Source organism: Hirsutella rhossiliensis, assembly GCF_020360975.1.
Source record: "Hirsutella rhossiliensis strain HR02 chromosome Unknown scaffold00005, whole genome shotgun sequence".
Classification (NCBI taxonomy): domain Eukaryota; kingdom Fungi; phylum Ascomycota; class Sordariomycetes; order Hypocreales; family Ophiocordycipitaceae; genus Hirsutella; species Hirsutella rhossiliensis.
The window spans coordinates 4,520,233-4,532,234 of NW_025408671.1; the positions used below are offsets into that span (position 1 = coordinate 4,520,233).

A 12,002-nucleotide genomic window follows, 5' to 3' on the forward strand; every position below is an offset into this window, starting at 1 on the left:
GGCCGTGGCGAGGCGTGGTGGCCCCGAGACATGTGGGGGGAGGAGGTGGAGGACGGGGATTTTGCTGCTTGTTCTTGGTGCTTTGGTCAAGGGGATGGCGCCTTTGTTGAGGGGAGCTGGTAGGCTTGTATGTCGAAAAGGGGCGGGATGGGAGATGGGATTATATGTTTGTGCGAGAAGTATGGTATCAAGGTCAAGACGGCGCAATGTAAGAGAGGGTCAAGCGCGAGACGGGCCGAGGACGAGGTAGCCGCTGCTATTATTATAGCAACAGAGACAGCGGCATGGAAGAACTGTATGTCAATCATGTTTGAAGGGGCTATGACAAGTCGAGGATCAAGGATGGCAACAAACCGGACCCCCCCCCCCCTTTCACTCCATTTCACCGGCCCCTCATCACTCTCGCTCGCTTCGAGGCTCCGTCTGATCCGTCCAGTCAGTGGCTCACGCCGCCCTTTCGGGCCACGAAGCCCGCTGGGATGACGAGGTGGAGGTGGAGGGGGGGGGAGTGAAGAGAGGAGGGGGGGGGGGGCTGGTTCTCAGGACCCGCGGCGGTGACGGACCACGACCAAAAGGCAGACCAGTCGCGCCGTGTCGTCGTCCGTGTCATGCCGCGTAGGTGCCATGTATGTCATGTTGTATGTATGTAGGCAGAGATTGCATTTTCCTCATATCCCGGCAGGCCTGGCGAATAAGCCCCCCCTTGACGGGCAACGGACGCAAGAAGCCAGCCTACAGACAGGCCTCGTCCTGACCCAGACCGAGGTGGGCTGGTGACAGCCAGACAGGGGGTGGACCCGCCCTGCTGGGCCCTGAGCCCGAATCTCAAGCCCATGTGTTTTAAGGGAGGGGGGTGGATCAAGAGACACCCCCCCTCTTCCTCACCGGCGGCTGGTCCTCGATGAATACAAACAAACTTAGAGCGTCTATCGTCATCATCTGTATGGTACAGTAGGCGAAGCACGGGGAGGCGCTTGTCACTGGATGAAGAAGAAAAAGGGGTGGTGGTGGCGTGTGCCAGACGTCTGCCGCCAGGAATGGGGCGTATGAGTGAGTGGAGCAGAGGAGAAAGACGGAAAAGATGGCGATGGTGAAGAAGAAAGGGGGGGGGGACACCAAGGAAGAGGCGGGGAAGAAGAAGAAGAGCAGGAACAGTAGACTGAGGCCGGGACCGAGCTTAAGCCAAAAAGAGGGAGGAAGCAACATGTGATGTGGTGAGAGTGAGTCAAAGTTGGGGGTTCCGTGATGTCGTGATGCTACCAACGGATTAGGTTTCGTTGATGGATGGGCGGGTGGACGGATGGCGTGTTGCTAGCCAGCAAGGGCGCCAAAAGAGGAAATAAAAGAAAGGCAAAAGCGTGACACAGGTGAACCTAAGGGATGGAAGGCAGAAACGCACACTTTTGGCCTCACGGGACGGATGGTGGTGCCAAGTGGCGAGACTGGGCGTCGGTTGGGCTCCGGCCGGCGGGAGGATGCCGCCGATAAACGACGACGACGGTGATACAAGCCTACATTCACGGCCAAGACCGCGAGATAGCGAGGAAAGGGGAAGGCAATCGAACCCAATGCCCCCCGTGACAGAAGAGTTCGAGGCTGGTGACGCCTCCGGGGGGGGGGTTGATCACCAAGTCGTGGAGCCGGGCACCATCGGGAAATCGGATTCCTCGCCCCCTTTCCGCTGGGGCGCCGCCGGCAATGTCCAACCGGACGCGCGGATGAAGAAACCCCGGCGATGGAGGCGTCGTCGAGGGCAAAGGGGCTGCAGAAGGGGGCGTGTGAGTGAGTGAGTGTGCCGAGCAGCCTCCGTCCAACCGAGGCTCAACGAGTGTCCTCGTCCCCCTCGTCCCCCCGTGTGAAGTCTACTAGACAGGATGGCTCTCTCTCTCTCTCTCTCTTCGACGCCGTGATGCATGGAGAATGTGCATGCCTTGACTTGGCGCAGGCCGTCGCCGGAACAGACACCGTCCGCGGAGACCGGAGCGCGACTGGATGGATGGACAGGGCGGCCAGGCAAGGCACAGAGGCAGCCGACGAATGGCGGGGACTCAACGGCTTGACCAGGATGCCGGGTATTTTTTGGTCCTGCTCATGATATCGTGTCTCAGCCAGCCAAGGCCGACGAGACCTTGCGAGTGGCGTCGACGCGGCACTCACCCAGTCGCAAGTCACCACCAGCTTCCCTTTTCCCATGTTTTTCTTTTGGCCCTCGCATCGAAAGCCCTGATCTGCCTTTCAAATAAAAAACAACATTACGGCGTGGAGAGTAAAGTAGGTGCACACGACAAGCGAGGCAAGCAACAGATCCCGCTTCTTCGACAAGCACCCACCACGCATGCCTGTTCCACCATGTCACGCAAACCACACGACACATCCTTCGTCCCAACCGCTCTTTCACATCAGTCTCACACACCGCGAGCCCTCCCCGTGTACTCTCACGTCATGCGGATGGGGTGGTCATGGGCAGCGAGAAATGCGACTTTCCCCATTGCGACGACCCATGCTTATAGCAGCCGGCACGCTTTCTATACATATATAGACATATAGACAGGGGGGAGGGGGGGCCCCACGACGACGACGAGAGTGGGAGAGGCGCATTAATATCCCTCACGCATGTACTGTATGTAAGAAACACTCGCAGACGCGCCTGCTTGTAGGCTGCTGCAGCCCAAGGCTCGTGGAGCAATGGTGGAGCGCATACAGATACTACTACAGTACTTTGCACAGGCAGACGGCCTTGGGACGAGCGGCAATACGACGCCGCCAGTTCCCGGCAATCCAGTCTTCGTGGGCCCTTGTGTCCACGATTGCCCGGCCGGCAACGGGCCCCTCGCGTTCTTGGCCCGCGGCCTCCTGGACGCGTCCACAACGTCCCGGCCGTCCCATGAGCGGCCATGCCAGAGGGCGGTACGAGGACGAGAGAGACGATGTGGAATAAAGTAAAGACAGAAGAGGAGGGGGTAGCAGCATCATATGTATGCTGACAGGCGTGGAGAGGGGACAAAGGATCACGCCGCAACGTGACGATGCATACGCCCGGCATCTCGCGTCTCATTCCCCTTTTGTACTTTGTACTGTCCATCTTACACGCCTCCTGGCCCGTCGACGATGCCATGGGGACAAAAGTCCAGGGCAGCGGAGAGGCAGGGTGTCAGGACCAAACGGCTACAGTGGTGAGTGCTCCGACAATCTCACATCCGAGGGCTGCGCATGAGTCTGTTCAAAAGTCCATTCCACCGCCTCCCTTTTGGCGCCGCCCTTATTGGTGGACTCGGGCTGGCCCTGAAGGAGAATCCCGCAAGATGGGGGGATCGCCGACTGAGGGAGACGGACGCTGGGCTTGCGCGTGCACGGCAGCCAAGAGTCGTCGGTGCAACGCGCGAGTCTATCGCCATGCACTTTCAGCAACTCACATACAGCCTGTTGCAGAGCGGGCCTGTGGTGCAGAGTGACGAGATAGGATAAGAAAACCAGGGTGCTGCGAGTGCCATTTACTCGGCCTTCAAACTGACGAGCGGCGGCCCCTTGCTCGGGCTATTACTGCCAAAGGAGCACCACCACATCATCACAGACGGCGTGGCACTCGTTTTCGGCTTGTTGCAAGGTCCTCGTTCGCATACTGTACATGCTAATGCCGTGTGCCAGTCTCCACGAGGGACCGACGACGACGAGTCACGACATGGTCATGGCACGGCTCCGGTCCGTCTCCAGTACACAACAGGTCCTCTTTTCCGCATCGACATTCTTTGCCAAGCGCTTAGTGTGCCTGGCACAGCGTATTCCATGATTCTACGGTGGGCCGAGGGCTGAACAGCGTCGTAAACGTTGGCCAGTCGAGGTCCCCGACGTGATGGGCAATGGGCCTCTCCCCCGGATGATTGCTATAAGCAGCTTTCTCCGTCGCGGCTGGTTCGAAATCCCGCCCGACCAGCGATCCGGGGGCTATATAGTCGCCATTGCGCGCATGATTGGCATCGTCCTTGACAAACGCCGAGACGGAGCCGCGGTTGGAGCCACGTCGCAGCTGAGAAGAGCCGTTCTCGATGGACGAGATTGGTCGGGTCTTAAATAACAAGGGCTTGTTCCAAAGGAGACTGCGACATGAGGGCGCAGCCGTTGAAGTCGCCGTATGATGTACTTGCAAGCGTCAACCGTGACGAGAGCCGAGCCCATGCTTTCCCGTGTCACGGACTGTTACAAGGTGATGGCGATATAGAGCAAGGCTGATAACTTATGGTCGTGCCATCTCGGGCAGAAGGAGAGCCACGGTTGACTGGACATGCCGACCGTTTGTTCCGCTGGCTGCGAGTAGCGGACACTCTTCGGCCGGCGACTGTCTCTCCCTCTCCCTCCCTCCCTCTCTCTCTCTGTCTCTCTCTTTCTTTCAGCCGAGCCGTCGTCCATGGCCGTCGTCGGGGCCATGCTGGCCAACCACGCAAGCTTCACTCACGTACACACAGAATGTAGCCCGACACATAGCATGCTACAGCACGTAGGCTCGCCTATATCTAGATACCTACACACAGACGCCAACCAATGGCCTCGGCTAGTTGGCAGGAAACACGGGCAAAGGGACCGGAGCCAAGAAGGGTCCATGCTCGCCGACTCTCCGTCTCTCTGTCCATGTGTGTGTGCCGCAGACCCGACCCCCTTTGCCCTATAAGCCCCATCTATATCCAGAGATGCGACTCTCATATGTCTCACACCGCATGTGTCCAGTCCACGGCATGCATACCAACTCCATGCGGATACGCATGCGAGCACAAGCCATCCCCTCTCCCCCCCACGCGCTCCGTCTTCCCATCATCCTTCTCCCGCTCATCTCCGCCCATCCCATCCCTTCCATTCCCACACACACCATATCTGCCCGGGGGCCGGGAAAGGATGGACGGACGGCCCGCCATGGGCCCAAACTCAAAAACACCGGACGGGGGGAAAGCAAATAACACGAGGTATATAAAACAAGGTTCGAGTGTAGCGGCCGCCGGCGGGTATAATAAGCGTTTTTCGGGCTCAATTACGACCCACGACCCCTCCCTCCTCTCCCTCCTCTCCCTCCTCTCCCTCCTCTTCCTCTTGTCCTTTTCTTTTTCCTAGCCCTTTCCTTTTCCTTCTTCACCCTGTTTCCATGTGACCATCCACACCCCCTGCCGCTCGCTCTCGTCCCCCCCCCCCCCCCTTCCTGGGTCCCGCCCTACACATCTTGTTCCCGTTTAAAATGCGACCCAAGTACCAGGTTTTCCGAAAGTCAATGGCATGCTCAACGGAGAGGGAGTGCAGGGGAGAAGGAAAAAAGAGGTTATGCTACGAGGGCGGTCATGGGAGGCAACAAACAGCACAGCATACTGCAAGCAGGCTGTTCTGTACATGAATAAACCGACAACGACTCGACTCAACTTGCTCCCTCCGCCACGCTATCTTGTTAGTCGACACACCAGCCGGAGAGTTGTGTTGCTGCTGCTGCTACTAATTACATGCCAAGTCCTCCTCAACGCCCCCACACAGAAAAATAACAAGCAGACAAATCACACACTCTGACTCGAGTTTTTTTGCTTTTCCCCCCATCGTCGTGAACCTTTGATTCTGCACCCTTATTATTAATACAACACCGGAAGAGGGCGCAAAACCCGTGGCGCCCAGTCACCTCTCTCGCCTCTCCTGTCTTGTTCCCATGCCCCCCCTACGTACAGTATGTATTCCTACATACAATATAGACATGCTGTATGCACGTGGATTACACCGTCTCTCCCTCTCCCTCGCTTCAGCTGGCCCTGGCCCATCCGACTTCCGCGGCGGCCCGCGTCAGGCCCCCCTCTGGCCAACAAAAGTCTCGACGGCCACTGTAGATTCAGACGGCAAGAGAGCGCGAGAAAAGCTGAAGCAAAACGCACGGATCCCGGCCTGCACCCGTCCACCCATACTCCTTTCTTGACCGGCCGCCACCAGCCCGGCGGGGACGAATCCATACTGGACACAGGCGAGAGCTCGACTGCATCCGAGGCGGCCCCCTTTGGGAAGCAAGCCACCGGGTTGAAAAAACGCCTCGATTTGTGAAAGTAACTCCAGCAGGTAGGTAGGTATCCTTGACTTGGTTCAACGTCTCGTCTTGTCTCGTCTTGTCTCGTCTTGTCTCGTCTTGTCTCGTCTTGTCTCGTCTCGTCTCGTCTCGTCTCGTCTCGTCTCGTCTCGTCTCGTCTCGTCTCGCCTCGCCTCGCCCCACGGCAAAACAGCTCACTCTCGCAACGCACGCACGACACGGTCTGCTGTCTCTCGTTTGTGCCATGCCCGCCCCTGGTAGGGGACATGTACAACGTCGACTCTGCCTAGGCACAAATCACCTTGTCCGCACGTCACTCTTCAACCCCCCCCCCTTCCCCCCTTGCTACGAGTTGCAGTCGGTACTCCATCTATGAATGTATGGTCGATCCTCAATGCTACCTCATCATGGAAAAACTTTCCTCATGTCTACTTGGTTGTCTACTTGATGCTGCGTGCAGCCCACTCGTCCCGATCGAGGGTCGGCTGATTGCCTCGTTTTCCTTTTTCCCCCTTGCCTCATGCACCTCGACCTCACCGGTCCCATGGCCATGTCCGGTCCCAGGGAGGGTACGGTGCTGCGTGTATTCGTACTTGGAAACCCTGTGCTGAATCGAGTGTTTCTTCGTTCAAGGTATACGGAGTAATGCACGGATGATACCATTGGTCGTTACACAGCATCGCCCCATGCACCTCATGTGCGAGCCACACGATGAACGCTGCCGGGGAGACAGACGGCTGCATCCTGCACTGCAACGCCCAGGCCATGGCGCCCATGTGGCGGCTACAGCTCCCTCCGGCACGGACAGCGGAGACAGCACCCCGGACACCGGGCACCGGTCCGGCATCCACGGCCAGCTCCCGGGGCAAGGGTCTGCTGCTCTCAGGACAACGAAGGATAGGAAACAAGGAGAGCCAGCATCGGAAGATTAAAAGAGAAGACAGCAGCGCCAGGGACAGGGACAGGGAGACAGGGCTTGCTTCTTCTGCTGTACCCCACACCGGACTTCCCGCCAGTCCCACCGTCCCTCCCGGCCCGCACGTGTCTGCCTGGCCCCGGCCGGCTTTGTTCTCTGCTGGCCACTTTGTTCGCCCACTGCCGTCTCCATGCATCCCGCTCTGTGAAGGAGGGAAACTGCACACACACTCATGCAAGTCATGTGCTCTGTTTGGCGCACACTCGCTCCATCACTCTCTTTTCCCTCCCATGCTCAAACTCCGTCCTCTCTCCGTCAAAAGAAAGCAGGAAAAAGACAGCATAATGATATGAGATAGCACATATCCCAGGTCGCTTCCCAGATCCATAGCGCTCCTTCTCATCACACCCACAGCTCAAGCCTTGTCACCGCCTGTCCCCACTCGGGCAACTCCAACTGCTCTTCGGGTACCTTGACGTCCGAGCTGCTGATGCCGATGTAGAGCCCCTCGACCAGTCGCGGGTCGACCTCGCGGTCGTCGCTCCCGAGTACCCGGAACTGCAAGGATGATCGGAGCAACGGCGTCACCGCGGCTGGGTCCAGACCTGCCAGCGCCCCAGTCGCCACCATTCGCACAAGGGCCGACGTCAGAGGCACCGCGCCCGATATCTTGGACTGCGACCCCGTCATGCGGTTCATGGCAAACACGCCCACCGACCCTCCCAGATTCGGCGCCGTCTCCCATTCACCCTCGTCGGCCGGCGGTGTTCCGAGGAAGAAGTGAATGCCAAAGGACCCGTCGAGCGCCTCCACGTTGACGTGCACATTGGCGACCCATTCCGTGTAGCTACCGCCCCGGACAGTCCCCGAGCCAATTGACTCGTCTGCATTCAGCTTGACGTGTGGATCAAAACCCTCTCCGTGAACATGGTCCTTCCCTGCATCTCCCTGCGCGCGGCTTGCTTCTCCGGCGCGCTGAGAGTTGGCCAGCAAGCCCACGGGACTGGCTGGTCCGTACCAATCCGTGATCTTCTTGATGAGCGACTGGCGAAGATCTTGCGCCGAGCCGACCGTCGGATCCGTGTCGGCATAGACATAGCCAAAAGCCTCTGTCATTCTCGCCGTGTCTGACGTCCAGAAGGTGCCGTCCGGAGACGCGTAAAACGGCGTGAGTGGGCTGGCCGAGGACTGCATGGTGCCCTTGATGGCGGTGAAGGTTGTCTCACCCGCGGCCATGGGGGTGATCCAGGCCGACGGATTAAGAATCTGCCATATGGCGACAAGGCGATCCGTCATGGTGTGGTGCAGGAAGAATAGAGGATCAAACGAAGAGAGCGGGACATATGTCAAGTGTCCCTTGGACCCCCCGTAGAGGTGGATGATGTCATGGATTGCTTCGACGGAGTCGAGCGCCGGCAGGCCTTTGGACACCGCCCACGCCTTGTTACTAAAAGAGTTGAAGTCGTGGTAATTGGAGAAGAGCACGTAGAGACGCTGTTGGATCTCGGGCAGCTTGGAAAGCAGCACGGCGTTGACCTTTTCATTGTTGGATGGGGGAGCAGCCAGGCTTACGCTCGTGTCTGGGCCCCTTTTCGTCTCGTTCCACTGCTTCAACTTGCCGAGGCGTCAGCGCACAACCCCGGGCGGAGACTCCGTAGTAAGAACCTACCGGGTTCCAAATGAAGGCCTCGGAATCAAGCGGGTGGAATTGATACGAGTAAAGGGGGTTCTTGATGGTCTGGACTCCGTTCGGCCCGTCCTGGACCATGACGGGGTTCCAAAAGATGTCTGGCAGATGAGTTTCCCCCGGGGGAGCGCCTCTGGACCAGTCCCAGTAAGGAACCCTAAAGTCTGTCGCCGCTTGCTGATACAGCCGCCTCTGCGTTTGGTTGGTGAACATGGTGGCGATCGTGTTGGCCATCTTGAACATTTGTTGCTTTCACCATCGACGGCCACTCAGCTCAACTCAGTCATACGACGCTGCTCAAGCAAGGACCACCACTCACCTCAAACAAGGCCATATACGGCCGGTGCCACATGGGAAAGAGAGCCGAGTTGTGAGTACAATAGCCCGACTGGTTGGCGCCCGGGGCCGCCTGTACCCCGTTCCAGGGCTGAAAGGGCACGCCGTGGATGCCTGGTGACGAGCAACAAAGTCATGAGCGTCGCGGGCCGCTGCCGCACTGCGGGGACAACAGAAGCAACCCACCGGCAATCTGGTACCACGAGAGGGGGTCGTCTTGGTCGGCATACTGGAGCATGCTGAGGGCCAGTATGAAGAGATCCCACTTGTGCTGGTCTGCCTTCAGCTGTCGAACCTCGAGCCTCTTGGGCATGCTGCCGTCGAGCGCCAGGGGCAGCTTGCCGACGACGATGGGGGCGGCTGCGTCTTGCCGACGGGTCAGCGGGGAGACGTCAACGCCAAAGTCGTACCCGGAGGCGGGGGCGAGGGCGCTGCAGGTGCATTGAAGGAGGACAAAGGCTGCTATTGCTCGGAGCATCGTCATGGGTCACCCGTGAGTTGGATGAGAGCAGTACGGACGAGCCAAGGCCAACCAGACCGTCGGCTCCGGTGCGGCCAAGGACGAAGGGATTCGAGCGGGCCGGAGAGGAGTGTTTGCGCAGGGCCTCCTTGTCGTCCGGGAGCAGACGGCGACTGGATGGGTCCGAGGCAACAAGAGGACGGGAAGGCGGAGTGTATTTGAGGCAATGGCGAGGAAGAAAACGCCCAGAACTCGGCACGTGGGCTTTGGTGAGAAGGAAGAAGCTGATAAACGCCATCAGGTGGTTGAAGCCCTGGTGCGAGGAAGGAGCATCAGGCCGGGCAGGACGAGGAGGCACGACCCCGTGGTGACCGTTTTCGCGGAAGGAACGGACCTTGTACGTGTCGTGTAGCCCACCTTCCCGGTGTGTTCCAGCTTTCTCTCTGCAAAATGTGGCCTCTTTTTGCCAACAGCATCCCCTGATGCCCTCGCTCTCACCTCGTCAATCGCGCTCCCACACCGCAAGGCAGCAGCTTTCTCGTCTCGAAACCTGTCCGACACGGCATCAATCGGGCCAAATAAATGCAAGCCAGGCAGCAGCCATGACCGACTGAGGCCATACATGTGGCAAGGGCTTCTTGCGGCCTTCGCCGACGTCTCTACGATGCCGAGCTCGATTTCCATGGCATCCCGGGTTACGCAGCAACAAGAGTCGTCACGGACAACAGCAGCGCCGTAATACCAAGTTCACCATTACACCGACAAAAGGGCTTTCCCTTCGAGGCGGCACGGCTAGATGAGCCGCGAAGCTCTCGGCCATGCAGCGCTATCTCTCGGGCTCACCAAACACCCTCTCGAAGACCTGCTGGAGACGCCTCAGGACCTCGTCGCCGTTTTGCGCAACCTGATAATGCGTCACCAGCCGCCCGCCGGAAAACTTGAGACCCGCGTCGGCCCCGAGGCGGATGAAGCGGTGCTCGCTGCAGCGCGCAGCCCCGAGGTCCAGCCAGCACATGTTGGTGTGGACTGGGTGGACGACGGTGCCGCCCATGCCGGTCCACAGTGCCTCTACCTTGTTGGCCATCTCGTGCGAGGCTTTGAGCAGGCCATCCCTGCCGTCGGGCGTCTTGCCAAAAGTCTCGTCGACGGCCACCCTCGCGGCCGCCGTAATCATGCCCGGCTGGCGCATCCCGCCGCCCAGCGACTTGCGCACCCACCGAGAATGCTTCAGCGTCTCTTGCGGCCCGACGAGCATACTTCCCACTGGGGCGCCGAGGCCTTTGGAAAAGCAGAGGCTGACGGTGTCGAAGTGGGAGCAAAACTCGGGCAGGGTTCCTGCGCCCGCGGCAACTGCCTCCCACAGCCGCGCCCCATCGCAATGCATCCTGATGCCGTGCTGCCTCGCGAAGCCGGAGATGCGCCGCACCTCGCTGAGCGGCATGACCATGCCGCTCAGGGTGTTTTCCAAGCTAATTACTCGTGTAGGGCACGCGTGAACGTCGTCGCTGAGCACGGCATGGGCCACCACGTCCTCGAGCGTCAGGTGAGTACCATTATTGGGAACAACGGGCTGGACTGAAGCCCCCGTCAAGGATGAGACGCTGCGGCTCTGCAGGTAAGCCCTGGCGCCTGAAACGAGTTCGGTGCGGTGGGATGGATGGGGTTCACGAACCCGCCAGCTTCATATTGGATTATGTGCGAGCGGTGGTCGCACAAGACGGCGTGAGGCGGTTGGACGAGGAGACTCCTCAGGGCGAGCTGGTTCCCCATTGTTCCAGAGAGAACAAATAAGCCGGCCTCCTTTCCTGACAGAGTAGCGACATGGGCTTCCAGATGGGTCGTGGTGGGGTCTTCACGGTGGACGTCGTCGAGCAGCGAGCAGGCCTGGATGGCAGCCAACATGGACGGCGTCGGCGTCGTCATGACATCGCCTGCACCAAGCCTTTAACTTCACGGTTGTCCATGCACGGGGGCATGTCTGTCTCACTCCTCAGATCCAGCGAACCTGGCCCTTGGACTCCAATCCAAGCACTGCGCACCCCTCCTTGCGGCGAGACCTTGTCGGTCGCACTGCTCATGGCTGCCGTTGGACCTGAGCTGAACCGATGTCGGGGGGACGCGAGTTGTCTGAGAGGCCGCGACGAGCTGTGGACAAGGCGTCGGGACATCGAGAAGGCCATTGGGATGTCTGGCGAGGGGTTTCTTGGCTTCTGATTATAAGCGGCGGAAGATGAGAGGTCGGTTGGCGTCGGGGAGGCTCGGCGCAAGGATTGCGGTCGCCGGGCTGCTTCCCGGCCGTCCGAAACAGGGTTCAGTCTCGATGGGGCAGGCGATTGGGTGGGTCGTTGGCTGGCCGAGGTCAGGGGTGGTCTCGCGTGCCGGCCGAGGTTCGGTGCGAAGGTCCGGGAGCCCAAGGATGCAGCCAACGTTGATGGCTCGCTGGTGAGTCCTCGTTGATACGTGTATCTGCATGTTATAAGTCTGCGCCTGGAGTTGATGGACCACGACGATGCAACTGGCCGCTGAAAGTGTCAGGGTAAGTGCCGCCAGACACGGCTTCGGGCTC

The 12,002-nt window shown here is 59.4% G+C and overlaps 2 protein-coding genes across 2 annotated transcripts; both read right to left on the reverse strand.

Annotated features, from left to right (window-relative positions):
- Positions 1 to 7,355: 7,355 nt before the first annotated feature.
- Positions 7,356 to 9,460, reverse strand: HRG_05987 (tyrosinase; the record flags this gene model as incomplete). The annotated part of the gene is made up of 4 exons (XM_044864458.1): positions 7,356 to 8,567; positions 8,623 to 8,889; positions 8,960 to 9,090; positions 9,163 to 9,460. The coding sequence occupies 4 exons, from the start codon at positions 9,458 to 9,460 to the stop codon at positions 7,356 to 7,358; spliced, it is 1,908 nt and encodes a 635-aa protein (XP_044720990.1).
- An 802-nt stretch (positions 9,461 to 10,262) lies between these two features.
- Positions 10,263 to 11,616, reverse strand: HRG_05988 (beta-eliminating lyase domain-containing protein; the record flags this gene model as incomplete). Its single annotated transcript, XM_044864459.1, has 4 exons — positions 10,263 to 11,037; positions 11,109 to 11,367; positions 11,424 to 11,467; positions 11,540 to 11,616. The coding sequence occupies 4 exons, from the start codon at positions 11,614 to 11,616 to the stop codon at positions 10,263 to 10,265; spliced, it is 1,155 nt and encodes a 384-aa protein (XP_044720991.1).
- Positions 11,617 to 12,002: the final 386 nt, after the last annotated feature.